Here is a 26,519-nt window from a genome sequence, read left to right on the forward strand (position 1 = left end):
TTAAACATCCAACATTGTATCCTGACTGATGCATTAGTAACATAGTTAACTTTTCAGCTATGTGCTGTCCTGGATCCCTGAGCAGAATGACCATTTGCCTCCAGTTATAGCAGCGAACCAGGAATCAGGATTAAAAGATTGTATTTCCAACTCTGCTACTGACTTATCATGTACCCTTAACCTACTTCATCACTGTGTGCATTTATAAAAACAGGGTAACAAGTTACCTGTTGTTGAGGCATATTGAGAATGAATGTCGGTAAAGATTCTCTGACTTCAGATGGTACGGAAGTGCAAAGTATTATTATTGAAATGCAAAAGAATATCTGATTTGCAAAACCATCTAAAATAAAACATCTGTCAGCAATTTTGGAGAAGAGTAACAGGAAATGAGACTGTAAAACAAAGCAAGTCAATTTCTATGTCAAGCAGCCTTAGTGTTTTACATTTTCTTTTTAATGATCTATTTCCTGATGGAATATTTTCTTTTCCTTGAGCCAGATATTTGGGAACAATGTGACAGATGTTGCAGTTTCTCATGGAATGCTGATTGTGATGTATAGCGTGGGTCTGGTCAGGCTCTATAGTTTCCAGTCTATCTCTGAGCAGGTAATGGAGCATGGAATTTGACACACAACCTACTATACTTTGAGGAAATTGATTGTTATTAATTTAGCACTGTATATGAATATGACACTTTATAATAGGAGAAATGCACCAAACAAAGGTTAGAAGCCATGCTGTAAGAAAATTACAGTCTAAGGTATGAATGGGCACACTACCTTACCAAACAATTCTAATAGCATTATTCTCAAATTGTGAAATGTAAGTAGAGTGGGTACTGACATAAATAGAGATCTTACTCAGACACCACATAGAGACAACTTACCAAAACGAGTATCTACAGACTGTTACATGTCATGTCTGTCGTAACGGGAAGAAATATTGAGGTTGGAAACCAATGGGCAAGGAAGACTCCTTGATATGAAATGGAATCAGAGAGAGTCTAGGAATAATATTCCCAGATTTAAATTTTGAAAAAATCAGTTGTAGAGCTGGAAGTGAATTTAAATTCTTTCAGCCAAAAAAAAAAAATCTACTAGTACTTAGAAAACAAGATTTTAGGTTTAAATGAACCATTTAAGTAATGTAGTAAAACTGAACAGAAAATGTGTACATCAATAAAACCAATTTGTTTTGCTTTATTTTAGTTCACAGAGCAGCAATTTGATTTGGGATGCAAATGCAACTGGAATGGTAAAGTCGGAATTGTAGGAAAGTATCCATTTGGCCTTCCTTGTAACATTAAAATAACAGGTATTTTATCTTTGCATTATTGAGACTGATGGCTGTTATGTTTTATCTGTGGATCTTTCATTGCTGGCAAGAATATTTAAAACTGCTGTGTGTCGTGTTGTAGTGTACCTCTACTTTTAGTTGGGTATTCATATTATAATTCAGAAAGTTTTCTGTTTTACTTCCAAACTCAAGAATTTACTAAATAGGACTTCTACAGAAAGTTAGAACAGGAACAAAACTGCTTCAGAAACTCTAAAAACTGTGCATAAACAGGAATCCCTTCACCTACCACTGTAAAGCAGCCACTTCTGGGGTGGAACGTGATAGCTGTTAAACTGCACACAGAAAAGCTACACAATGGTTAGGGCCCTACCAAATTCATGGTCCATTTTGGTCAATTTCATGGTCATTGGATTTTTTAAATAATAAATTTAATGATTTCAGCTATTTAAATCTGAACTTTCACAGTATTGTAATTGTAGGGGTCCTGACGCAAAAAGGAGTTGTCAGGGGGGTTGCAAGGTTATTGTAGGGGGGATTGCGGTACTGTTACCCTTACTTCTGCACTGCTGCTGGGGGCAGCTGGAGAGCAGTGGCTGCTGGCCAGGATCCCAGCTCTGAAGGCAGACACACCGCCAGCAGCAGCACGGAAGTAAGGATGGCATGGTACAGTATTGCCACCCTTATTTCTGCACTGCTGCTGGCAGGGTGCTGCCTTCAGAGCTGGACACCTGGCCAACAGCTGCTGCTGTCCGGCCTCCCAGCTCTGAAGGAGCGCAGAAGTAAGGGTGGCAATACCGCAATCCCCCTAAAATAACCTTACAACCCCCTACAACTCCCTTTTGGGTCAGGACACCCAATTTGAGAAATACTGGTCTCCCTTGTGAAATCTGTGTAGTATAGGGTAAAAGCACACAAAAGACCAGTTTTCATGGTCCGTGATGTGTTTTTCCTGGCTGTGAATTTGGTAGGGCCTAACAATGGTATAACATAGGAAGTGAGAAACAGATTACTGTATCTAATCTAAACTGCAGGGAGAACTCAAGGGGACAGAATGTAATTTATCCAAATTGCAGTTTGACCATTCTAACTGTCCACAGTGTGTCAGTCACATTGAGCTTAATTCTAAGTGAAAAACTAAGCTATTTTAGAAAATAACTCTTATGTCCAGCTTACAAACATGGTATTCTGTTGTATTACATTTTGTGTGTGTACAGTTCTCAGATATAAAAGGCTTCTTTACACCAGTGCATCTGAAATCAGAATCTTAAGGTGGGTCCCAAGTCCAGGACTTCCCCATCTCAGCACATTAATTGTTTTTTCTCTAATTAAAAAAAATCTAGACGTTTTCCTCCCCGCCCCTGCAAAAGTAGGAGCCTCCTACATTAATATTTGGGCACAAAAGTGCTAAGCAGTTGCTAGCTCCCACTGCTGTCAAATATGCACTTAGAATACCAATTTTAGGCTCCCTTTTAAAAAAAATAAAAAAAATCTTGGGCTTTTTGTAGTCAATATTTTAACAAATGATTTTCCATATAAAAAGTCCACTGAATGCATCTGATGAAGTGAGCTGTAGCTCACGAAAGCTTATGCTCAGATAAATTGGTTAGTCTCTAAGGTGCCACAAGTAGTCCTTTTCTTTTTTCATATAAAAAGTACATTATATTTACATTCATTTTTATTGAACAATTTCACAAAGTAATAGACAAAACAAGCCAGATACTTCAGCCTAATGCAAGTAATTCACAAAGATACAATATAGAGCTAGATAATAATCTAAAGCTTTAATTATGTAATATCATATGAAAACAAGAAATGAGACAATACGATGATCATTGGCTCGAGTTCTGCAAAGGAGAGGGAGTTTAGGAACTCTCTCTTCAGTTTCCTCTCTGATGTAGTATACTAAACCATAACTTAATGTTGGATGCCCTGTTGAGAATAGGCCTGTGAGAGTTTTGAAAGGCAGCTTATATTAGATACATTGCCACGGCTTGTGGATAATTAGAGTTTTGGATCATGAGTTTTAGAGACAAAGTAAAAGAAAAAGAAACCTTTTTGATCTTGAACTTTATTCAAGAACAGTTTGTGGTTAGGACATTTTCAGCTTCTGATGAACATTGACTATAGCTGCTGTTTGGAGATAGTTACATTCCTGTGGTTTTTGAGTTTTCTTTTATGAGTGAGATGGCTGATTTAAACTGTGCAGTGATATTTAGTGCTTCCTTGAAGAAGCAGCTGATCTTTTTGAAGACTACACAGTCTAAACTTGTACTTATTGAAACTTAACTGTTTGGGATGCTATGTGAAGCCTTGAAAGCTATGGGGACTTGAAATCTTGTATTTTTCCACAGAAAAACCACATCCTGGGCAGAAGCAACACACACTTCCCAGCATTGCTCTGCAAGGGTAGCCCTGACCTGGAGAGACCATATCTACAGATGACAGGGTAGAGTAGTCTCCATGTGTATTCAGTTCTTGGCCTCTCTTCCAAGACTGACAACAACATAGGTGATATGGACACCTATCCAAGAGGAACTGCACAGAGATCAATAATTTAGTGCACATAGGTCACCAAACAGCTGTTGGCTGGTAATGATTTTCACGTACTACTGACCCTGGCCAAATCTGAAAGAGGAAAAGGCACCTATCTAAAAGGTCCAGAACTTTAAAATGCTATTTCCTGTTTACCCCACTCCCCCCCCCCCCCCCCCCCCGCACAAACCCCCCCCCCCCAAAACAAACATTTATTATGAGAGTATTTGGTAGTTTCATAAAAAATGGAGAGGAAAATCTCATTCATTATTTTTCCACATTTAGAACAAATATACTAGTACCGCCAGGAGCAAATCAGGCTTTGCATTTAGAGGATACTGGAATATTTTGTGGAAATGAACTAAAGAGGCTCAAATAGTGATTGAAAATAGACATTTCTAAAAGGTATTCTAATAGACAGTGGACTGCTGGGTAATGGGAGAAAGCAACACATAAGAAAGAAAGGAGAGGTGGGAGACAGTGATAGCGGTTGCTGTGATTTTGGGGTCTGATCTTTAAAACTGTTGGCAAAAGACAACGTAAGTGTAAAAAGGGAAACTTGAGAAGCCTATACTTTCTACGGCTGTTGTGGCATAAAAATGGGCTCAGAGTTAGTAATTTAGTCCATCCCCCTGAACTTTTTCAGGATTCTTAGTAGTAAATGCTTTTATAAAGAAAATAATCAGCCTGTCAGGGAATGAGGTTTTCCTCTAATTTTTTAACCAATTCTGTTTGCTATCAACCCTCTGCCAGTGCATCTAATATACCACGTATTGCACTTTTCCCTCAGAGACATCATTTTTTATTAACCCTACCTTACTAAATCTTGCTTAGAATCTCCCTTTTTTACTAAATGTTAGATCAGAGGTAGTCGTCTTCACTTCCTGTCCTAACCCAGAGGCTGCAGCTAAACAGCTGCCACTTTCCACCTCAGATGTGGCTTCATTTCCATGATAGATAAAGCGACTCCTCTCAGAATAGCTGGCTGAGCACTTTGGGATCTTGAGATGCATGGGGATGGGGAGCACTAGCTAAATATAAGTTCAGGTATTGGATGCAGTCAGACTACTTCAGGCTGTAATTTTGTCCAGTCTCACAAGTTAAGCAGCATAAAACCAGGTCAGAATTTGGCTGAGACATCTATGGAAAGCTCAAGGTGCTGAAAGAAGTACTGTGGCTGATTCAGTTGGTGGCATTTTTTCCCTAAAGCAGCATGTAACCAATGCCCCAGCACAGCACAAGAGGGCACTTTACTGCTTTAAATTCAGTCTTTCAAAGAGGCATCGAACTGAAGTCATAACCAGTTCTTGTCATTAAAAGTACCACAGTATACTTTACAAAAGCAGAGATGTGGGCCTTCTTGCTCTGGCCAAACTCCAGCTTGGGTAATTACATTCCACCTATTTCAATTCCCCTTGTAATTTCAAATAGTCTTTACTTCCTGTGAGATTGTTTTGTAGTATTGCAATGTGCTGTTAAACAGGGCTGTTTTTCAGCCTAAAAGTTGGGTCCATGTTAGTGGCTGTAGAAATTATTTGTAGAATGCTAGTTCGTAAAGGTTTGTAAAGTTTTCTGGTATCCATTTAGATTAAAGTTGCTATGTAAATTCCTTCTCCCATTGTTGCACGGAGGATTTATATGAGTAGCTTATTAATACTGAATGTAACTTGCTCCACATGAGCTGAAGGGAAAAATAGATTCCTTTTGCCATTTACTGCACTGAGTCCTAAGATTTTTATTTGTAAAATTTATAAACGCAGCTGCAGATCCCATTGATTGTGATTCCCCCATTGTTTTCTTGAGAGATATGTGGAGGGGAAATATTAAAGTTCAGACACTTTCTTGCACATAATGCCACTTTGCTAGGTAGAAGTTAGTTGCCCATCTGTATTGTATTTCTATGTGCACAATGACATTAAACACTAATGAGTTTTTAGAAGTTCTCAAGAATGAATAATTTAATTAGAATTCTATGGACCAATGGAATTATGAGGCTGTTAATAATGATCTTAACATTACACAATGTTTACAGATACCCCACCTTTGCTATTTGAAGTGTCTTCTCTGGAGAACTCATTTCAGATTGGAGGATACCCTTGGCATTACATCATCACGCCTAACAAGAAAAAGCATAAAGGAGTCTTCCATATTTGTGCTCTGAAAGACAATGCTTTGGTAAATATTCACATAGCAGCCTCACTCACCCTACCATCTGAGTAACACTTGGAGCAATAAAGATTTTAATTCTCTCCTACAATGCCCTTTTAATGTGTTGATTGCCCCCTCGCCAGGGAGTGCCATACTTAATGGGCTGCATCTATAGCCCAGCAATGCTGCTTCTGATATTGCCAAAAGAATCAACACAAAGCAATGGAAATATTTTCTTCCCAGCAGTGTTGCTTCTGGTGCCTCCTACCTTCCCCTGCACACATGCATTACCTCCTTTGTGTTTCCAGCTCAACAGTGATGGGTTGAGCTGAGTCTTGTACCGATACTCTGCATGGTGCCCTGTTTCCCACTGTCTACAACCATTTTACAAATAAGCTGCTTTATTATTTGGTGTCTGATCCTTCTACTCCTGGGTGAATTCTGCGCCACTGTACAGAATTTATGTGCCTCACAGAATTTTTTTCCCCTGCATAAATACATTCTGTTGGAATGTGGCTGCAGTTATGCCTTTCACCCTTCAGGGGCCGCAGTGGTGCCAGAACAGAGCAGCCGCTCCCAGGCCAGCCCCAGCTGCGGCTGCATTCCTCACAGTGCCCTGCCCCGGGGCCAGGTTAGGTGGCTAGGGGGATGGACAGCATTGGGCACATGAGGATTCTGGGGAGGGGATCACAGACTGGGCTTCATAAGGGCTAATGGTGTGGAGACAGACTGGGGCAGGGACTGAATGGGAGTGGGGGTGCAAGGACACATGCAGATAGGGTAGGGAGATGGCTGAATGGGAGTGCAGGGACACGTTGGGACAGAGAAGGGGTGCAGGGACACATAGTGATGACGGTGAGGGGGCTATCTGAGTGGGTGCAGGGCGACACGGGGATGGGGGAGAAGGGGATGGCTGAGTGGGGGAGCAGGGCCACATGCGGACAGGGACATATGTGCCTTACTGAATAGGAGAGGCTAGGGATCAGCCAGGGTCTGCAAGGGGAAGGCTCCCTAACAGTCCCTCCCCGAACCCCCAAAAATGTGTTATATACTTCTCCCACTCACACCCAACAACCCTCCAAGTTCACAACCAGACTCCTTCCCAGCAATTACTTCCCTCTCCCTCAGCTCCTCTGTTACCCCTGATTCCCCAAAGCCTCTGCACGGCTTCTGAGGGAGTATGAGAAGTACAGTTCTGTATTGTAGTTTAAATAAATTACTCAGAGTTCTGCATTAATATGCCTAGTAAGGAATCTATTTGTCAAAAAACATTTTCTGAATCTTTTTTGTTGTCTGTATTGTTACAGACATACTTGCTGACAGGTATTTTGAAATAAATTACCAAAACAATTGAAACTGGTGTGATTATATTGTATAATTTTGACAAATAAAATATGCAGAATTTTAAAATATTGTGCGCAGAATTCCTCCCAGGAGTATCCTCCTTTTGTGGTTTCTCTTTCAAAATGTTCTTGAACACTATGTTTATAATTGTGTCCTTTGTTAAAAAGTTGTATTATCCACCATTTCGTCATTTGCATGAGCTCACTTTTTCAGACTTTATTTTGGCTTCCTTGTTCAGGCTAAAAACACATCTATAATATTGGCCTGCCAGTTTAGGATTCTTCAAGTACCAGGTTTCTCGTCTAGGCGTGTCCCCATCTCTTAGTCTGTTGAGACCAATGTCCCTTCCTTCCTGTCTCTTTTAATATCAGACTGTACAGGTCTTCAGCCTCATGGTGAAGTACAGCTGTACAAAATGTGGTGCTTTTGCTTCACAGGTCTCAGGCAAACCTCTTGCCCTGGCTTTATTTTGTGTGAGTTCACACCCACAAAAGTTTGTTACAAATTAACTCAGAACAAAACTCTGCCAAAATGCCTGAATTTTGCTTGGTTTGAGGCTGAAATCATAAACCGTCCCAAGTTCACAGACCTCAGTAAGCTTTTCCACATACCTGCCCAGGTCTTGGGTTTGTTATAAACCTCAATGCTTGTATAAAAGCTTTTCGTAGGTCTCATCCCAAGTCAAAGTTCACTTTGTTTTGAATTGGTGAAGTGCTTGCAGGCTAGGTCTTTAATTTTCAACGTGTAGTTTCAGGAGAACTAGGAACAGGTCTAATCATGTTAAAAGCATTGTTCATTAGATACTAAACAATGTTACAACCCAGTGTGATGGAATTTCTTTACGTCTTGGTGTTCCATAAGGGTTTGTGTATTCCCCTTATTGATTCAGCTTCATTGCTGCTTCAACTTTTTCTAGTGTCTATATGGTTCTACCCAGTACTGTAAACGCTCAGATGCAGATGGGTGGGAGCTGAGCTTTTCCAGTTTAATCAAATCTAAATATAATTATTCAAAGCCTTCTCTTCCACCTTCAGGCAAAAAATGGCGTACAGGATATGAAGTGCTGTTCATTAGAACCCGACTGGATATATTTTCATCCAGATACTTCAGGCAGAATAATCCATGTGGGACCAAATTTGATAAAGTAAGTATGAGCACTAATTTTTTTCAGAGCTTGTTGTTTTCATTAAAGAGGCTACAGGATAACATCTTATTAACATTCTGATTTTGGGAGATGGCTAAGAGTTAGACAGGGTAATTATGGAGTTCCAGGAGCAATGCCATTGTTAATTTGTGTAGTGTCAGAAAAACATCTGTAAAAATGACATCATGTGGTTTTTTTTACAAATGGTCTTTTTTTCTGACCTCCACATAAACTTGCACATTAAATAATTAACATTATATACAGTTACAGAAGGGCAAGCTGGATCCTTCATGATACATGAGGTAGAAAGAACTCCGCTTACTCTTCCATGAGAGAGTGCATGTATATATAACCAGAGAATACAATTGGCTTGATAAATAGGGATGAGACTAACAGCACTTGCAGCCTTAGGGTGTTATGATCCCAATTGTAACTATAAAAATGACTCCATCTCAGATATGTTTGCTTGTTTTCTTAACATGTTTTTTGGTACTATAAGCAATAGAGAGGCAGTACAATTAGGAAAAACAAGCTGGATTAGGTTCTGCCTTGTATGTCCTCCCAGAACGCGACATTCTTTTCAAAGACTCTACTACTAGTGATGATAAAAGAATCCAGAAAAAACAGGGTTTAATTTTTAGACACTAGGTTGAGTCTAGAGCAGGGGCAGGCAAACTTTTTGGCCTGAGGGCCACATCGGGTTTCCAAAATTGTATGGAGGGCTGGTTAGGGGAGGCTCTCCCCAAACAGCCAGGCATGGCCTAGCCCCCGCCTCCTATCCGACCCACCCCCTGCTTCTCGCCCCCGATGGCTCCCCCGGGACTCCTGCCCCTCCAACCCCCACCCCGTCCCCTGATGGGCCCCCTGGGAGTCCTACCCCATCCACCACCCCCTGACCACCCTTGACTGCCCCATCCAACCCCCCCCTCATTCCTGACTTGCCCCCAGGAACCTCTACCCCATCCAACCACCCCTTCTCCCTGTCCCCTGCCCACCCCCCGCCAACCCATCCAACCCCCCCTCTCCTTCCTGACTGCCCCCCTGGGACCCCTGCCTCATCCAACCCCCCCTGTTCCCCACCCTCTGACTGCCCCGACCCATATTCACACCCCTGCCCCCTGACCACCCTCCCCGAACTCCCCTGCCCGCTATCCACACACACACACACACCCCCGCCCCCTTACCGCACTGCCTGGAGCACCAGTGGCTGGTGGCACTACAGCCGCGCTGCTCAGAGCGCCGGGTCAGGCTGCGACTCTACATCTGCACTGCCAGGCCGCCCAGAGCATTGTGGCCGGCAGCACAGCATGCTGAGGCTGCGGGGGAAGGAGGACAGTGGGGAAGGGGCCGGGAGCGAGCCTCCTGGGCCAGGAGCTCAGGGGCCGGGCCGGAGGGTCCCACAGGCCGTAGTTTGGCCACCTCTGGTCTAGAGCACCACTAAAGGGCCATCTGCCAGAAAAGGAGCATTCTGGGAAAGGCTCCTGTACAAAGAGTGAACCCATAGTTATACTTAATAGTGCTCTTTAGAGAGAATAAGCTGTAATTCTTGTGTATGAAATAGCTCTGAAAAAAATAGTAAAAATAGCTGTGATTTTGCTTACATGGGAAAACTTTTCTTTAATTTGTATTTTCCTAGTCTATGTAACAATCCAGATGCTTTTTAAGAATTCCAGCTTCCACTATCACAAGTTCATTCACATGCCTTAAGAATAAACCTTTGAGACCCAAACCCCTTTCTGGGTGCCTAAGCTTTGATCAACTAATGCTGTGCATTTTCTATTTCCTACCATCAGATTTAACCTGTTAAAATAAAACAAATCTGACTTTATCATTCAGACCATTGACCTTTCTCTACTGTCCTGCAGTCCTCGCTTGCCATTGATTTCCTCTCTGTACCTCACCCCGAAGTTCATTTATGGGAATTTTATTCCAAAGTTTGCAGGTTTTTTGACTTTGCACTGAAAGGGCACTTTTAAGCGTAAGCAGAAAATTAACACCTGAGGGAGCCAAGTAAGGAATCAGGCCAGATTTGCTCTTCCAGTGCCACCTGAAAAGAGTGGAACTGGGCCAAATTTTTTCCCCGCCACTACTTTTAAGATGATGTACAAATGAGCCCAGCACATCTTTCAGTCATTTTACTTCTCCTTCCTGACCCGTCAATTTTAAATTTTGTACACCCTAGGAGGTCAACTCTAGAATATGCACAGTTTGATTTGAATGTCTCATCTTCTCAGCACACATTCAAATACTCAGTGACAAGCTCATGATACCTTACTTCCTAGCCCAAATATTCCCAGACTGTTCCCCCACCATGGTGAGCATGCAATCACTTTCTGATACTCCTACCATGTTCTACTGCCAGACTGATACAGACCCTCATTCTGTTCAGCTAAAAGATCTGAGGCCCAAGCCCAGACTGCAAGAGAATGGATTTGGGATAGGGTGGGCGGGAAAGAGGACAGAACAATGTCTTTCTTTTAACAATGAAAATTATGGTTATTAAACTGAACACACTGTAAACAAGCGGCCTTCCTTGAGGCAGCCCTGCTAGTGGTCCCTTGCCTCAGTTTCACTCTTCAGTTCCCAGTAAGTCCACATGAGCTTTTTCTCTAGTCCCTCCTACAGCTTATTGCACTGTTTTGGCTAAAAGTCCCAAACCAAATGTCCCACAGCATAGTCCACATCAACCCTGTGCAAGTAATCTTTGAGCCCTGGCTTCATTCTCCCCATCCTGGTGTCTTCTACCAGATGTGGACTCCTGAAATCCTCCTCTGACCCTCCACCCCAGCCCTTTCTTCTGGGGCACAACCCACTCTTCCTAGGGGGAATTCTCACAGTCTCTCCACTGGTTCCTCTGGGACCCAGCTCTCTGGCAAGGGGACATCAGCCTGTAAGCCCCTCCGGCTTTTGGCTTTAGCTCTCTGGCTTAGAGGCAGCAGACATTTCCCTCTGCTGGTCCTCTGGTCTTCAGCCCTCTCCTGCCCAGCCCTCTCCTTACCAGCAAACCGCTCTTGCTGCTGTCTCCAAGAAACCACCTTCTTTCTGGCAACTCTCATCTCCAAGTCTGCTGCCAACAGCCCAATTGCTCTCACCAGGCCTCTTAGAGTTCCTCAAGTGCTGCCCCACCCTATTAATTAGCCCAACTGGAGCACCTGGACTGGAACAGGAGCACTGAGCCCAGTTTCACTTAAAGGGCCAGCTACCCTGTTGCACACACCAATGACAATCATCTTATTCCATACATTTTTTCCCCCAAATAGAAGATGTATTTTAAGGAGACTGCATAAGTGCTGGTTCTGAAACTTTAATTGATCATTTCTTGACTTTTTAGAGTTTAAAATCTCAGCTCTCTATAAAATGATGTAGCAAAGCTTTCTCCCTCCCCCCAAAGAAATAAATTTTCAAACTTAATATTATTACTGCAAATATACTTCTGGGGAGGTTAATTTCTGTTGCTTGAATGTATTTTAAAAGTTACATACATGCATTGAAGCACAAAATGTTTTGTCACCTCCCACAATTATACAGTAGTTCATATCATAGAAGACATTTTTATTTACATTGATCTACATTTTAATTTTAAAAATATTTTGAAAACAGGACGAGAACTAAATTTTGTCTGAGGGAAAATATAGTCAAGGTTGTAGTTTTGAAGCCTATTTTGGGAAATATCTAAACAACCAAGGCAGATTTCACTCTGTTATTTCCTGTATGGGGGGGTTACTAAACAGACTAAATTCTACTTCTGTATTTTCCCCTTTTCCATAAATGTTATGTTACTGTGGCTCATTTTTCAAATTTTAAGATAATTCATTTTATGAATAAAGTTGGGCATATTTCTGTAGAGAATTACTGTTCTCTAAAGGCTAGTATGGCTTATTTTCTGTTATGGAGTGATCACTGTTTGTTTTGTGGTAGTGCCTAAAAGCCCTATTAGAGGATCATTGTACTAGGCAATGAATACACAAATATCTCACCCCGAAAGAACTACAGTCTTAGTAATCATATGTTGCTTCCATCAGTGGATCCTGAGCTGGTTCAACAGCTTTGTAAACATGTAGGAAGAAGTGTAAAACACTGATAACTAGCAATGGACCCAAACTAAAAGCTCATATCCAAGCCCTCTTCTGAACTTTGGGAGAAGTCAGATCCAAATTTCAACTGTGCAACTCATAGCTATTCCTGAGGTTCTCTCAAAGGAAAACTTGCATATTGAGTGGCCTCAGTAGTATGCATTATGGAATGTTAAAGTTTAGTGACATAATTATGACCAGTCCTCCCCTACATGACTCCAGCTTAGGCTGAGAAGTAGTAGGCCAAAGAATTACCACCAACCTATAGCACCTGGAGAATTTATAAACCAATCAGCATCAGGAATTCTAGAAGAAACATCTGCAGACTTCCACATGGTGGATGTGAGCAACGGTAGAATTTAATAAGGAAACATATTGTATATTCTAGAAATGATGTGCTAATCAGATGTAATAAAATTGCACAGATAAATGTGTTACAGTAATAACATCTTTCAAATGTGGTATATATTTACCCTGTACTGTATTTGAAAGAAGTTATGACTGTAACTTGTCTGTGCTATTTTAGTACATCTGGTTTTAGAAATCACAGCATGTTAGATTTTAACATGACTTATTTTATATCTTTTTTTTTTTTTTTAAAGAGTCTTGAAGCTGAAAGAAATTGAAAATAATAAATACCAGCAGGAAATTGCAGAAGATTTTGTCATCATGGCCAACAGGCAGAACAATGTGAGACTATAGCAGGAAATTCTTAATACAAACAATATATTTTACTTTTGCACGATTATATAGCGTATGTAGGTGATTCATATGCATATGTATATCAGTGTATGGTGTGGGCCTGATCCAAAGCCTGTTGAAAGATACTTTGACTTCAACAGTCTTTGCATCAGGCCCGTGTGAGAAGAATTTCAAAGACAATTATATTTTTGGGGTTTCTCACTGAAACCTTCTGTCAGTTTTTAGGTTCTTGGCATCTGTTGTGGTGAACAATGCAAATAGTTGCCTGGGGTGTAAACCTTAAGACGCACACAGAGACGGATTGCTTTGGCAAGGAGGCGTCAAAATTATATGCAAATGTGATAGCAATGAAGTTCAAATGGCTGAAAAATGTCAAGCCTGGTGAAAACAAACATTTGTGACAGCAAACCACAAAAATCAAATGGAAATGCTAAAAAGACCAGACCCCACTCTGGTGCATGTTAGTGAAAAACCTTTGATGACACTGCTGTAGCTTGCAACTGTAGTTTACTACAGCAGAGACTTGTAGGGTTTTTCATAGTTTATGAATACTGAGTCCCTTGCAGTCACTGACACTGCTTTTGAAGTTCCCCCATAAATAAAAATGTGTGTACTTAAAAATATACATAATGTCAATAGTAAAACTCCCATTAAATCAGTAGGGGCAGGAGTAGCCCCAAGTGCGTGCCTTTTCTTTTCCTTTTCCCAGAATTTTGTTTAGGGAGGATGATCTTGGCTTGGGAATAGGAATCAAGAGATGTGAGTTCTAATTCTGCCACAACCTTCTCTTGTGACCTTCCTTAGCCAAGACACTAAGGGCCCAATTCTGAGAGGTGCTGAGGATTCTCAACTCCTATTGATGTCCAGTGGGAATTGAGGACACTCATCACATTCAGGATCAAGCTCTTAATGCTGCTATGCTCCCATTTTCTCAACTATGTAATGGGGATAATAGCACCTACCTCACAGGAGTGTTGCAAGAATATATTAATTAATGTTTGTAAATCACTCTGAGAAAGTAGAAGTAATGTGGTGAAGATGGTGGTTTAATAAGAACACAAGAATAGCCACACTGGGTCAGATCAATGATCCATCTAGCCCAGTATCTGGTCTTCTGACAGCAGGCAGTGCCAGACCCTTCAGAAGGAATGAACAAGCAATTATCAATTGATCCACATCATCTAATCCCAGCTTCTGGCAATTAGAAGCTAAAGGACACCCAGAGCTTGGGGCTGCATCCCTTGATTTTTTTTATTGGAAGTCTCCTTTTACTCACTAGTGTACCTATTTGCTAAATTAAGGGTCTTCCATATGAGCTGGATTGCTGCCTTATTATTTGTACCTTGATAGATTATTTATGTAGGCCACATAGGCACAATCCAATTAACTTGAAGGTGGTTGTGCACAGCCAGGTGCAGGATTGGAACCTAAATTGCTGGCTTGACTTCGATATTTCTAACTAACTCAGTTTTTCTGTAGAAACTGTAATTACCTCAAGTCACTAAAAAATACTCCAATCAACAAAAATAATTAAATCAACAAGATTACACAATCTTTGTGCTAGAATTTCTACAGTGAAATTAGGTTCACTGGCATATCAAGGGATAAAATAGAGGAAGAACAGGATAGCGGGGGAAATCTTTAAAGATGTGAAAAATATTCCTATTTTCTCTGCAGGGAGTGGGGAACAAAATTCTTTTAAAGGAGGAAAAGCAGTTTAGTGCTGTCTTTTCTACCTTTTAGTATATTTATATAGTTTTAACCTCAAACAATCCTAAAATGCTTCACCAACCATATGGCAGGGATCATCTGTGACGGATTAGGTCACAGAGACCCCCTTGGGACTGCCACCTGACGTGCTGAGAGTACCTCTGCGCCCGTTTTTCCTGGCAGCTTGGGACTTCAGTACCCTGTCTTGTTGAACCAGACACGCTAGCCTGCTGCAAACACAGACCCAGGTCTGAACCACATCCCCCAAAAGCTGCAGGCTTAACTGAAAACAGTTTAAGAAGTGCTCCTGTCTCCAGCACCCAGATACCCAGGTCCCAATGGGATACAAACCCCAAATAAATCTGTTTTACTCTGTATAAAACTTATAAAGGGTAAACTCATAAATTGTCCGCCCTCTATAATACTGATAGAGAGATAAGCACAGCTGTTTGCCCCCCAGGAATTACTTACTTACTCTGGGTTAATTTATAAGCAAAAAGTGATTTTATTAAATATAAAAAGTAGGATTTAAGTGGTTCCAAGTAATAACAGACAGAACAAAGTAAATTACCAAGCAAAATAAAACTAAAACATGCAAGTCTAAGCCTAATACAGTAAGAAACTGATTACAGATGAAACCTCACCCTCAGAGATGTTCCAATAAGTTTCTTTCACAGACTAGACTCCTTTCTAGTCTGGGCCCAATTCTTTCCCCTCGTACAGTCCTTGTTCCAGTTCAGGTGGTAGCTAGGGGATTTCTCATGACTGCCGCCCCCTTGGTTCTGTTCCACCTCCTTATATATCTTTTGTACAAGGCAGGAATCCTTTGTCCCTCTCTGGGTTCCTACCCCTTCTTTTAGGTGGAAAAGCACCAGGTTAAAGATGGATTCCAGTTCAGGTGACATGATCACATGTCACTGTAAGACTTCATTACCCACTTGCCAGCACACACTATACAGGAAGACTTACAAGTAAACAGCCATTTACAACCAATTTAAAAGCGTTACCAAATTTCATATAAAATGAATATACTACTAAAAAAGTATACGCATCCTATATTATTACCTGCCATGCAGACACACACACTCTCTCTCTCTCTCTCTCCTTTTTTAAATTCTGTCTCAGGCGAACAACTCAGTAACTGTAACCGCTTCTGGCCGAGTGGTGAAAAAGCGTTTTAACCTGCTGGATGATGACCCAGAACAAGAGGTAACTGTGATACAGTGAGCTAAAAAGAACTAAAAGATTGGCCAAGGAGTTGAGACATCAAGGCATATCTCTCATTACAAGTGCAGTCGCTGGAACTTTTAGCTATATTAAGCTCTACATTCATTCTTTATCACCACCCTTCTGCTGCCTTCATTCCCCTCCCTTTGCTTTCTTCTCATCTTTATCTCTTTCTTCTTCTTTGTTGCTACTGGTGCCTGAAAGAGTCTTCCTCATGTAAGGACTGATCCTACTCCCATTGAAATCAATGGCAAAACACTTAGTGACTTAAGTGGTATGAGATCAAATCCTTAATGTGAAAAACGACAACCATTCAGATCACTCCTTAAAACATTTCTACTGACAAACTTTTCAGCAGTAAATACAAAGAAACAAAATTTTAAATTATATTTTTGCTTTGAGACTGGATCGTCTGATCCCCAGACTCTGGTGTGTTGTGTCTGAACTACATTGTCTCCCCACTTTACTGTAGTATGTAAACTCAAGCCAGGGACCGGACCATCTCTTCCTCTGCTCTGTACAGCACCGAGCACACACTGATACATTATTGACTGTGAACAAAAATACTCTGTCACTCATCACTCATGAAATTTTTCTTTGTTTTCAATAAAATTGAACAGTTTAAAAAACAGTGGATGGTGATGGGAACTCTTGTGACATCACAATTCAGGTGTAAGCTGCAATGTGGCTATATAGAATCATAGGACTAGAAGGGACCTCAGGAGGTAATCCTATCCAGTCCCCTTCACTCATGACAGGACTAAATATGATCTAGATCATCCCTGACTGGTGTTTGTCTAACCTGCTCTTAAAAATCTCCAGTGATGGAGATTCCACAACCTTCCTAGGCAATTTATTCCAGTGCTTAACTGGAATATGATAAACGTGCGAGAACGCTACAGAGCAGGTCTGATCCAGATCCTCAGATTAACCATGATGTATCCTTCCTGCTTGCTGATCTCTTTCCAGTTTTATTTCTTCTGTGTTTCATTTATTCAGTCTTTGCATTTTGTTTCAACTTGGACAAGAAACTAGTATGGGAATTACTAGTTCACTAGGCTGGAGCTTGTTTCCCGCCCCCCCTGCTCATAGTCTTGAAGTGCAGAAAAAAAGGTGAAAATCTTCACGTAGTCTTCTTTTTCATTTTGTTGGTTTGTATTCATTTTAATTTTACCCTGGATATAAATACATTATAGTCTTGAAGACTAGAAGAATGTTCAGGCCTGCTCTGACTTTGCCACTCCTAAGTAATGCAGCCATTAAAAACAGAGAAGGTGGGGGAGCGGCGGAAGGGAGAGTGAGACTGGTGGTTGAATCCCCCAGGATTCAATGTAAGACTTTTTGCTAGATCATTCTAGCTAAAGTGCTTCAGCTAAACCTCCCTTCTCCCTAGTCTTCTCTTCCCACCCCCACAAAGGTAAGTAAGGAATGAGCCAGAAGACTTTCTCCAGTTATCTGAACAGCGCTTTTCTAAAATACGACTATTATATCCACAGTTAAAGACAGGACCCTGATATGCCATTAGTTAGATAACATGGGTTGTCAGATGAATAACATTTGGATAGTTTAGGCTACACTGTTGTGAAAAGAGGTCTGAAGCATCTAATTGGCCAATTAAAGTTCTGAGTGTTTGGGTACCCATGTAACTGCATAGTTCACCACTCTTTGGTCAGGTTAGCCTACCTTAAATTTTGATGCCAGTAGATCCTGACTAGAGGAGTTATTCAGCCATCTTGGTAAATTGCAGGGAAATTATTTAAGGTGTTCTTTTTAATTGAATATTTTCAAAGTAAAAACACTACATTGCTAAGGTCTTCACGTAGTGTTTGAAAAACATTTTTTTAGCTCTCAGCTAGGACTCAGCTGACATTCACACTGAAATGAGAATTCTAATGCCTCAATTTCTGGCAACCATTTCCACTCTTGTTGCCATGGAAATGGATACCAGCTCAGTGAAAACAGGGTAAGTTTTTACATAGCCCTTAAAGCTTGGAGTTAATGTATATTCATTTATAATCAACAGAATAAAAATTACAAAGAAGACACTTCAGTAGTCAGAACTCCACAGATTTTGTTCCTGCTATTGAGCTTTATGCTCTGAACTATGTAGAAAATACATTTCCTTGGATTAAGACAGGAGAAGAGCAAAAAAGTCATTTAGCATATGTCTCCGCTGCAACCAGGAGCGAGCCTCCCAGCCTGGTCCACAGACTTGCACTAGCACTCTAAAAATAGAGGTGTAGACCATGCTTACTTACATGTGTTGATAATAGCTTTTCTAAAACAGTCCTTCCCCCATCATAAACTGGAGCTGCTGACTGTGTATAGATGTAGAGGTATGTAACTTTAAAGAGAGGATACAGGAGTTTTTGTGATTTATATTACCCTCGTAAATTTCTCAAATCTCACGGCCTAGATGTTGACAACAGGTTTAGTCATACTGCTGCTAATGTGTATAAGCAAAGGGCACTGAAGTGAAGTGATGCCTTACTTCCTCTCCCTCTTGTTGTTTACAGTATTCTTTCTTACATTTCCTATATGGTGTATGTAAAACCCTTATACTCATGCACTGAGACAGTACAGGACCTTATTTTCTCTTCTCCCCCTCATACGGGGGCTGTGCTGAAATGCACTGAATAGTTTGTGGTTGGAAAGATGCCTATAGCTTACTATCTGGATGGCAAAGATTTTCCTGATGAATGATAGCAGATCTGTGAACTGGGATACCTTCCATTTCTTTCCTTTCCCCTTCCGAAAAAAAATATGTAAAGTTTTTTTTTTAAATAACTGTAAAAGTCTATTTATTAACTGGTCAATTTGAGATTTTGTTTTTTCATAAGACTTTCAAAATTGTGGACTATGAAGATGAGCTGGATTTGTTATCTGTTGTGGCAGTTACTCAGATAGGAGCTGATGGGAAAGCTCACCTTGACTTTCACTGTAATGAACATGGGATTCTACTTAAGAGTATTCCTTTAGTGGAGTCTTGGGATGTGGTGAGTATAATCCACTGAATTCAGTTTACATTAACATTCCCCTGTATCCACTTGACACACTGCTTTGCATCCAAGTAACTGTTTTGTTCAAATTTTTGAGTCAGATGTACAATACAACTCCCACTGGCAATTCCCATGTATAGTATCTGTGGCAAAAATTACTTTGTTGAATTTCCAAGTATTCTGTGATACAGTAGTTCATTTATCTGAAAATCCCCATAATCTTAAATCAGGATTTCCCTCAATGTGCATCAGTTGTATTGAAAAATGTATCTTTTGACACTTATAAAATGCTTATCAATCTAAGCCTTGATCCCACAAACACTTGTATGTGTGCTAAACTTTATAACCTTTGAGCAGTCCGACAGATGGCAGTGGAACTTCTAATGTGCACAAAATTAAGTATGGGCCTAACTGTTTGGGAATTTAGGTATTTAGACACTTAACTTCTATTGATTTTAATGGGAGTTGGGTTCCTAAATACCTTTGAAGATCTGGACCATGGTTTCTAAACACTGTCCTTGCTTTATCTGAAAGACCAGTTATCCATATATGCTTTTGTTATGTGTACTAGGAAAATGAACAGTGTTCTGCTGTAATTTTTTAATCAGTTCTAGGGAAGTCTTATTTACATGGTACTTAACACCAGCCTCTGGGAAATGAAGCAGTCATTCAAAATTATTTTCTCATTGCAGACTTACAATCACGAAGTTTACTTTGACAGAGACATTGTGTTACATATAGAACAAAAGCCTAACAGGATCTTCATCTGTTATCTTTACCAAATGTTCTGTGATAGTGCAGAGGAAGATGAACATTCAAGCCTTGAAAAAGCGGAGAAAGGTTTTTGTAAAAAAAGGGGAGAAAATTTTTGAATGTTTTTAAGAGAGAAAGACCTTCTGCATAGGCTTCACTCTACACAATATCCACAGACTTTGTCTCTTTGGACTAGTCAAATATTATGTTTCATCCACTGTGTGTTAAAATGTATATTTTGAGCTTAAATATTTGTATTGTCAGGGTTTTTTAATTTCTCTTTTGCATATAAAGATAGTCATTGTATATATTTTCATAGACGAGAATTTAACTTCATTTATTTACCTTTTACTTTTCTATTGATTATGGCTACTGATTATGATATTGTAACACAAATAATGATCGTATTTATTGCCCTTGTCCACCAACCAACCTGATTTAAATACTGGGTATCAGGCATAAGGACTTGAACTTACTGACATCCATACTTTTACTTATGCTTAGATCTTCTCTTGCAACTTTCTTTTAAATTATTCTATATTGTAGTAAATAAAAATTTTAGGATAAAATTATATATAGAATCAAAATGGCAGAGTTGTCATCAAGCTATTTAGACATGAGGGAACCATGACCTGCTGTGAATCATACTTGACAGTGTAAAAACACTTAAGGGGTTTTTTTTAAATGACGTGTCTAGTAATTAACCTAACCTACTTATCCTTCCTTCCTTCCCTCTTTGTGAAACCCACTAATTTGATGATCTCTTCCTATGTCACAGTCCAGAAATTTTTAAATCTGAGCCAGAGGTGTCAAACACCAAGCCTCTTTGATGCACTGCTGTATCCCGTATGGCATATTGAGATTATGAAGAATGTAAGCATTCATTTCTAAAAAACAGCAAGTGTCTCGGCCTCATGACTGCAACAAAAGCTTTCCAAATATGAGCCACAAACACCCTAAAATAGTGGCTCTGGGAGAAGTGAACTCCCCTCCCCTAATTCATCTCTCAGGAGTGTTAATTCTCAATCCTGATAATTATACGTCAGATGTGAGCATTATCTATTTTATTGATGATCATTTTAGCAGATGGAATGAGGAAGGGCTTGAGCATACAGCAAGTGGCAGTGGATACTGTGAGTTTCTACCAGGAATGAAATGCAGATGGTGGAAGAAAAGAAGAAAGACAAAGAGGGCGGAATAAAAGAGAGAGGAGAATGGGGAAGGATGGGAAACAGAGAAATAGCAGTGGTCATAAAAAACTGAGCATATTTTTCCCTCTGATACTAAATGTTACAATAAGACACAACCCATAATAACTAAGGTTAAGATTTTGTCACAGTTATTTTCAGTAAAAGCCACGAACAGGTCACGGGCAATAAACAAAAAATTTTGGAAGCCTGTGACCTGTCTGCGACTTACTAAAAATAATGGGGGGGAAGGAAGGAGGGATTGACAGCTCCAGTCCCACCTGCCCCCTAATGGCAGACAGCTCCGGGGCCCCTGCCACCACTGGCAGCTGATAGCTAAGGAGTCCCCAGCAGTTCTGGCCCTGCTGCAGTGGGGCTGAAGCTAAAGCGGAAAATGTCACAGAGGTCTCTGAAAGTGATGGAATCCATGAGCTCCATGACAAAATCTTATCCTTAATAATGACTAAACATAAGGGCCTTATTTAACATTAGGGCTTGAAGTGGTTTCCATTATATTCAGGGTTTACAGTTTCGTTTAATGGCTCTCAGCACCCCCACTATACAAATTGTTCGAAGCACCCGACCATAATTTTATCCTTGATCTTTCTATAAGCCTCCCCCTGCCATCAGTGGGAGATCCACTGTGGACAGTATATAGTCCTGAATGTATTCCCTGCACCATACATCATAATTAACAATGTAATTCTGCCTTATTACATGGCATTAGTTTGATACCCTTAATCTAAAATTGGTTTAAAAGTACTACTTTATTATAATCACTTAGTTTGGGGTCAAATTATCAGTCATCAACTGCGCTCTCACCACCAAGTTGTGATGTGGAAACATTCTGAGCAGTACTAAGGAAAAAACATTTGCCCTACAGTTTCAGGGCTTTGAGCCAGCCAGTCTAGTGTCCTGCCTAGTCAGTGGACAGTATCTGGTGCTATATAGGACAGATGGGATGGATAGGGTGAAGCATAAAGTGCTTATCTAGAGCCCAATCCTTAACCAGGCAGCCTTTTGTGCTGTAATTATATAACTGAACAAAAGCCAGATACTTTCAACAATTATCTCTAACTCAGTACCCATTCTTCCCTTTGCTAAGATTCTGCCTTCTCAGTCACAATGAAGACAACCCCAAATCACCTTCTTATTCAAAAAAGTGTTCTCATAGCCCTGTTTTTATATCAGGAAAAGAAATTGTTACAAAGACACTGGAAAACAGAATTGGCATCAACACTTACAATGGACAAAATTACTCTCAAGCAGAGAGGCAACCTGGGCCTTTCCAATCCCAAGAAGTGCTTCTATATATTATTGGTTCCAGACAACTCAACCCAATAATTCTTCATCTGATAACCTTCACACTTCCTTTCACCTCTCACTTTTTTCTAATCATCTTCCCTTAGAATGCCTGCCCTATCCACTTCTCTACAAACCCTACATACTTCAAGCTCCTTCATTTTTTTCATGTCCTCCCACCTCTTCTTTCTGTTAATCAATTTCATGTTTAGAACATATATACTTTTGGGGGAAATGCCACACACTTGGTTTTAATAATACTCTTTATTCCCATTTCTACATCATTATTTTGGGTGCACACACAATATGTTTGGATTGATACTATCTAATATTGGAATCCATATGTCACCTTTTTAATTCAATTTTAAAGAGTCATTTGTTAGGAACATTAATGTTGTATATAAAAACAGAAGATTTAGCAATATGAATCTGAACCCAACAAATATTTAAAAATTCAAAATACAACTGCACCCTGCAGTACCTAGGCTGTTTTGGTGGATATTTTGTACTTTATTATCCAATATAAAACTGGTCCAGAAAGACCGTGCTTATGTTACATGTAGAAGAAGTTCAGGGTCTTTTGAATGTGAAAGTAGTTGAGACCACCTACAGATCCAGGATAAGGACCATGGTTGACAAATCCACTACTTGGGCACAGTGGAACCGCCAACCACAAGGACAAAGCTCCTCTGCAGGAGACAGGTCTTTCCTCAGGGTCTAATCCATGCTGTGGAACGAATTCCCACAGGACGTAAGGACCACCATAAACCTCAGCACCTTGCACTCCACGTGCAAGGCACACTTTAACTTGTCTTCTCTAATATAAACACACAGCATCTTGTAGATATTTTAAACAAAATCTACCAAAACAAAAACACTACACTGCACACACAATTCTTTCCTGAGGAGAGGATAAGAGGATGAACCACATGTGACAGATGTTTGTTACATCATTTAATGCACTACTTGAAGGTGCTCAGATACTACAGTGATGAATGCAGTATAAGAACCTTTATAGAATAGAATTTTAATCAATAATAACTGGGCTCTATTCTGAAATTGTAGCGGTATCAATATAGACAGAACACTCCCGCAAGGTGCTAAACTATCTCAGTAGAAGCCAGTGGGAAGTAATAAGAGTCATTAGTGAGACCTGGAAAAATGTCACGTGGACTGAAGGAAAGAAAAACTAAAAAGATATTTTGTAAGCAGTAGACCAATCTCCAGGTACCCAGAAGACTTGCATCTCTGACCACGGCAGTTAAGAGTTACACAAAGAGGATTTAAAAACCCCAAAATGTAAGTCTCTTCCCCCTTACTGGTTTTAGAGTTGATTAGCAATGGACTATTTCATCATCAGAAGGGCACACTACACATTGCATTACTGCCGCATGCAACCTTGAACAACTAGATTTGGCAGGAAGCAATAAAGGCAGAGACACACAGGAACTTCCTCAAAGTGCCAGTTGGGCAGAGCTGGTATTGAATCTGTCTCCCTGGCAATCTTATGGCAGATCTGCAGAGTTGCTACTGTTATCTAAAAAAACCCCACTCAACCTTTTCTTGATACTTTTTTTCACTTTTTGTTTTCCAAATTGGTGTTTTGTAATCAGTACATGAGTGGTCAAAGCACTTCTTCCCTGAATGAGAAATTTCTATTTCCAATTGTAAAGTCTTCATTAGCCTATTATACATTGTACAGTGGAGTCAGCTGTTGATCTGAAGATCTGTTGATGTGTGCATGGGTTTGTGACACTTTCCAAAGACTGATTTTTTTTAAAGCCATTGCAGGCTTGTAATATCCTACTAAATCAGTTGTCTTGTTATGCAGATGAAATCTTCTGAAATGTGGGAAGAAACTCAGTTTTCTCAATATCAGATGTGTGTGATGAAAATGATGCATCACTGGACTCATTCTGTGAAAGGCTTCATTTTAAGTTAGGATCCATGGACCAATTCTATAAAATTAGGGCCACACACCACTCTCAGTCCACTGCAAGTTTCACCAGTTAGGCTCTGTTCACATAGTATAGCTTTTCTTCAAGTGAAGAGAGAATTATCATTCACTATCAGATCAAAAAGAGGACCTCAAATACATTTCACTCCCATCTTCAGTTAGCACCAAAACATGTACAACAGTAATGATTCAAATTTCTACTCTTCCCAAATAGCCCCCATCTGTCTCAGAATCTCAGACTTGCTTTGCATGAGTACTGTGTGTACAGGGACAGGAACTATTGTCCATTAACAACAAGTAAGCAGAACATTTGCACTTCTGTTTATCAATTTGGATCAATTTATAATTTCAAAAACATTATTGTGATCTAACAGCATCCGAATGCCAAAGGGCTCGCTGGTATCTGGTAGTGAGTTTCAGCTGGCCTGATCAGTTGAATGTACGCCAATTCACGGATGTGATAACCTGTATGTAAAAGGTGGCATATAAGATACCAATAGAGCGCTAATAACATACTGATCATTAATATTATTGTGTGGTGTACAGAGGACAAATTCAAAATTTCAAACATATTGAAAGTTATGTTATTAAAGTCTGTCTGCCGACAGACAAAGGAAGGTGGTTTTGTGACCTTGAAGATATTTCCAGAGAAAATGGGCCTGCAATTTACATAGAAGATAAAACAGGACCATCAAGACAGCAGGGGAGGAGGCTGCAGGAAACATCAATTTGCAATTTAGCAAACACCAGTGGGTAAGAAACCAGCAAGGAACTTTCACCACCAGACTCTCTGTTGCCTTCCTAACACCTTCAATGAAGTTTACGTTAGGGGGGTAACCTTCAGAAGAATCTATTTCAAAGGTTCACTCGACCGTAAAGGAAAGGGACAAAGAACCCCAAGTTTTAGTTCATGTAAGAAGACAAAGGAACTGAGCACTTAGGACTTTGTAGGAGATACTGACCAGAGGGGTTAGTCAGCCATCTTGCTGGAAGGTAGTAAGATGAGAATCATCCCTTGAATCAAGACTGTAGTTTTGTTACTTTTTAGAGACTGACTTGTTTTTCCACTTTTATTTGCTTGTATCTGTTTCCAACTCTATCCTTTATACTTGAACTCACTTAAAATCTATCTCTTTGTGAATAAACTTGTTTTACTTTTAATAAACCAATCCAGTGCTGTGTATGATTTAAAGTGAATGTTTACTCCAGTTAATGTGGCAAGCTGCTGCGTGTTCCATCTTTAAAGGAACAAATATCGCTGTGAAGGGTCAAGAGAGAGCTGGACATTACACAGCAGATGGTTCTGGAACTGAGGGCTGTTGGGGTCATCTCACCTGGTGCAGCCAGAGCTAGTGTATGTCAGAGTGTGATTGGGGTGCAACAAGCAGGCTGCTGGAATCAGAGTTGCCGAGGGACAGCTGCATAAAACACAGACACTCACTGCATGCTTATACGCTGGTTGGGAGCATCCAGACGGAATGACAACAGCAAAGCATTTTAAGGCATTCAGAGTTACAGGGCAAATAGTGACACAACCTTCCACTAGTATGGATTGCACCCCAGAATATGACATTCATCCATTACTGTTTTATTAAAACATGTTCTGCCATAAAATTTGCCTTCATATAACTTCGCTTTAGTACATACAATGATAGAATGATGTCAAACCAGACTAAAACAAGGCAGACTCGTTCAGAGTATATGACAGAAGCACAGATACATGGAGAGTACTCTTCTTTTCCTCTTCCTCTCCCCTTCCCTCAGTGTTCACCTGAGCAACAGCCTGGCACAGAGCAGCCCTTATTATGCTCACCTGCACTACATGACCAGCAGTAGTAGTCATGCAGCTCCCAGCTCACATGTGGCCTGCGAAAATGGGCACTGTCAGGCCACAACAACCCTGTGTGTTCATGTGAAGCTCTGTCTCCTAGTCACACATGTTAGGGAATATACACAGAAAGTAGTAATGGTTGCAGTGATGTACTTTGGGTCTTTGTCATTTTGCTTCAATAGGCATTTCTACTGCCCTTTCAGTATCCCAAAAGCACACTCGACCACCAGTTCAACGTGACAAAGGCAGTTGTCAAATTACCATTTGTTAATATCCCCATAATTTTCCTCAGAGTAACAAAGGGAGTG

The 26,519-nt window shown here is 40.3% G+C and overlaps 1 protein-coding gene across 5 annotated transcripts in view; it reads left to right on the forward strand.

The window, feature by feature from the left end:
• Positions 1-25,549, forward strand: part of DCAF17 (DDB1 and CUL4 associated factor 17) — a 45,200-nt gene extending 19,651 nt beyond the window's left edge. For 2 of the 5 annotated variants that reach the window (XM_037913052.2, XM_007056583.4), the window contains exons 8-15: positions 502-609; positions 1,212-1,317; positions 5,867-6,009; positions 8,361-8,470; positions 13,146-13,233; positions 16,081-16,164; positions 19,023-19,178; positions 19,874-25,549. In XM_037913052.2, coding sequence (XP_037768980.1) covers positions 502-609; positions 1,212-1,317; positions 5,867-6,009; positions 8,361-8,470; positions 13,146-13,233; positions 16,081-16,164; positions 19,023-19,178; positions 19,874-20,053 — 975 coding nt within the window. In that variant the 3' untranslated portion in view covers positions 20,054-25,549. Of the gene's footprint in view, positions 1-501; positions 610-1,211; positions 1,318-5,866; positions 6,010-8,360; positions 8,471-13,145; positions 13,234-16,080; positions 16,165-19,022 lie in introns of all 5 variants that reach the window. The other 3 variants (XR_005227427.2, XM_027819030.3, XM_043525487.1) reach the window with 3 other exon arrangements.
• Positions 25,550-26,519: the final 970 nt, after the last annotated feature.

This window comes from Chelonia mydas, chromosome 11 (genome assembly GCF_015237465.2).
Source record: "Chelonia mydas isolate rCheMyd1 chromosome 11, rCheMyd1.pri.v2, whole genome shotgun sequence".
Classification (NCBI taxonomy): domain Eukaryota; kingdom Metazoa; phylum Chordata; order Testudines; family Cheloniidae; genus Chelonia; species Chelonia mydas.